General features: G+C 64.7%; 1 protein-coding gene across 1 annotated transcript in view; it reads right to left on the bottom strand.

Annotated features, from left to right (window-relative positions):
- The window catches only part of MNEG_7046 (hypothetical protein), a gene marked incomplete at both ends in the record, with an annotated part of 3,432 nt that extends 1,487 nt beyond the window's left edge, over positions 1-1,945 (bottom strand). The window contains 5 exons of the mRNA XM_014044477.1: positions 129-201; positions 511-611; positions 859-1,158; positions 1,497-1,583; positions 1,748-1,945. Coding sequence (XP_013899931.1) covers positions 129-201; positions 511-611; positions 859-1,158; positions 1,497-1,583; positions 1,748-1,945 — 759 coding nt within the window. The remainder of the gene's footprint in view (positions 1-128; positions 202-510; positions 612-858; positions 1,159-1,496; positions 1,584-1,747) is intronic.
- Positions 1,946-2,163: the final 218 nt, after the last annotated feature.

Below are 2,163 nucleotides of genomic sequence, written 5' to 3'. Positions count from 1 at the left end.
ACACACACACACACACACACACACACACACACACACACACACACACACACACACACACACACACACACACAAGGCACACACCCGCACGCACGCATGCATGCACGCACACATACACACGCACTACGCACCTGCACGGCGATCGTATTTGTCCCTGCAACCAGCAGCTTCTTCTTTGTGAGCAGCTTATTGGTGTTCCAGTACCTGCCAGAGAGAGAGAGAGAGAGAGAGAGAGAGAGAGAGAGAGAGAGGCCAGGAGGTACTGTTTTGTGAGGAGTGGTGAGATCATCCCTTCCAAGCGGGTTTGGCAAATTGACAGCTCAAGCCACCCTCAACAGAAACCCAAATGAGTGCCAGCAGCAAGCGTGGGGGGCGGCGGGACGCCGTACGAAGCGGGGCCGGCACCGCGCGTTGCGCAGTGTGTTGCTGTGCCGCGGAGCGCCGCGCCGGGACAGACAGACACAGGCTCTGTGTCAGGTAAAGGCTGCAAGGGTGCGCCGGCGCGCCGCTCACTTTGCGACGTGGTCCCCTGAGATGTCGTTGGACACTGTGGCCTTGTTGATGAACACCTTGGCCCCGTCGTTCGACAGCACATTCAGTAGGGGCGTGCCGATCTGCAGATTTGGGGAGGAGAAGCGCGGTTCGTTTGGGACCCAGGGGTGGTTTCGGACAGAGCAACGACACAGGGTGAGCTGAGCTGAGGGGCCTGCGGTGACGTGGCGCCCGTCCGGTGACGTTGGTGGATCCGAGGAGATCAGGATGCTGCCTCCATAAGAGGCGCAACGCCAGCCCGTGCGAGCAAATGGCCACGCTGCTCGGTCGCTGTCGCGGTTGCTGCCGGCCGACAATCGAGCGGCGCACCTTGGCCAAGACGTCCGCGCTCAGGCAGAGCTTGTACCTAAAGTAGTACGACAGCCGCCCCTTCGTCGCCGCGGCCGAGTTGTCAGCGATCGCCGTCGTGTAGTTGAACCCGACCGCGGCCCCGAAGCCCAGCGGCGGCTGGCCCTGGGACCACGTTGAGTCATCAAATGTGTCCTTGGTCCAGGGGCCCTTGGGGCTGGCCTTGCCGCCGCCAAAGTATTTCCAGGTTGGCTTGCTGGCGCGCTTGGCCGCGGGGGGCACGGCCTCCAGGTGAGAGAACAGGGAGTATGTCTTGCAGCCCTGCATGGGTGCAGTGGGGAGAGGCAGCATTTAATAATCGGGCAAGGCAGGGCGTGGGAGGCGGGCGGGGCGTGGGAGGCAAAGGGCTGCATGCATGTGTGCATCGGGAAAGCTCGGCGGCGCACGGCCAGAGGAGGGGGCATCGACTTGGAGTTGGGAGTTGGGGCGCAGGGGACTCTCAAGGTTTGGTTGAGGTGCAAAAGCAGAGGCTGGGTGAGCAGGTGCGCTTCTGAGTCGAATGCACAGAGCGGCGCGCGCGGCCTAGGGCTCATTGGACTTTGGGCGGGCTCGGCGAGGCACGGCCCGCGGTGTCCCTTCGGGCCCAGCTTGCCGCGCACCACTTTGTTGGCCGCGAACGGCGCCGTCGCAGAGTAGATCAGGTCCAAGTCAAAGCCCGCGCTGGAAGACCCCTGGGTGTTGGACACCTGCGGCAGGGGTACGCAGAGGGTGCAGGGGCGGAAGCTTCGGCCGCAGCCCCGGCGATCCGCAGCATTTGGTATAAGACTGCGGGCGCCGCAGCACCGCACGCGCCCCGGGGGCCGGCGCGGCGCGGGCTTGCCTGGACAGCGATGATGTTCTGCCCCGCCACCAGCGTCCCGGGCTTCAGGTCTGTGGTGTTGGTCCAGTAGGAGAAGCTGCCGTCGGCGGCCAGGAAGTCTTGCTGCAGCACGCCGTTGATGTAGACGCGCGCGCCCCTGCTGGCAGCCACCTTCAGCTTCACGGCGGTCAGCTGATCGTATGGGTCACGCGCGAGCCGGGGGGGGGGGGTGGGGCGCATGCATGTCATGTTGGTTGGGTGTGCGTGTGACGGGGCTCGCGTGGGGCGTGTGTGGGCGGTGTTTGCAGGGCAGGCCGTGGGCTCCGGCGGCACGCATCCCCGTCGGCCGTCCCCCCGGCTTTGGCTCGGGACAGGCCGCACAACTGCAACGCCCACTCAGCTATTCTGTACACACCCTTCAACCTGCCCAGCCCTGCCCACCCCATCCAGCCCTTACAACCCCCAAC

Source organism: Monoraphidium neglectum (assembly GCF_000611645.1).
Source record: "Monoraphidium neglectum strain SAG 48.87 unplaced genomic scaffold scaffold01212, whole genome shotgun sequence".
In the NCBI taxonomy this organism is placed as follows: Eukaryota; Viridiplantae; Chlorophyta; class Chlorophyceae; order Sphaeropleales; family Selenastraceae; genus Monoraphidium; species Monoraphidium neglectum.
The sequence above is the reverse complement of the archived record's forward strand: the minus strand, read 5'-3'. Positions and strand labels throughout refer to the sequence as shown.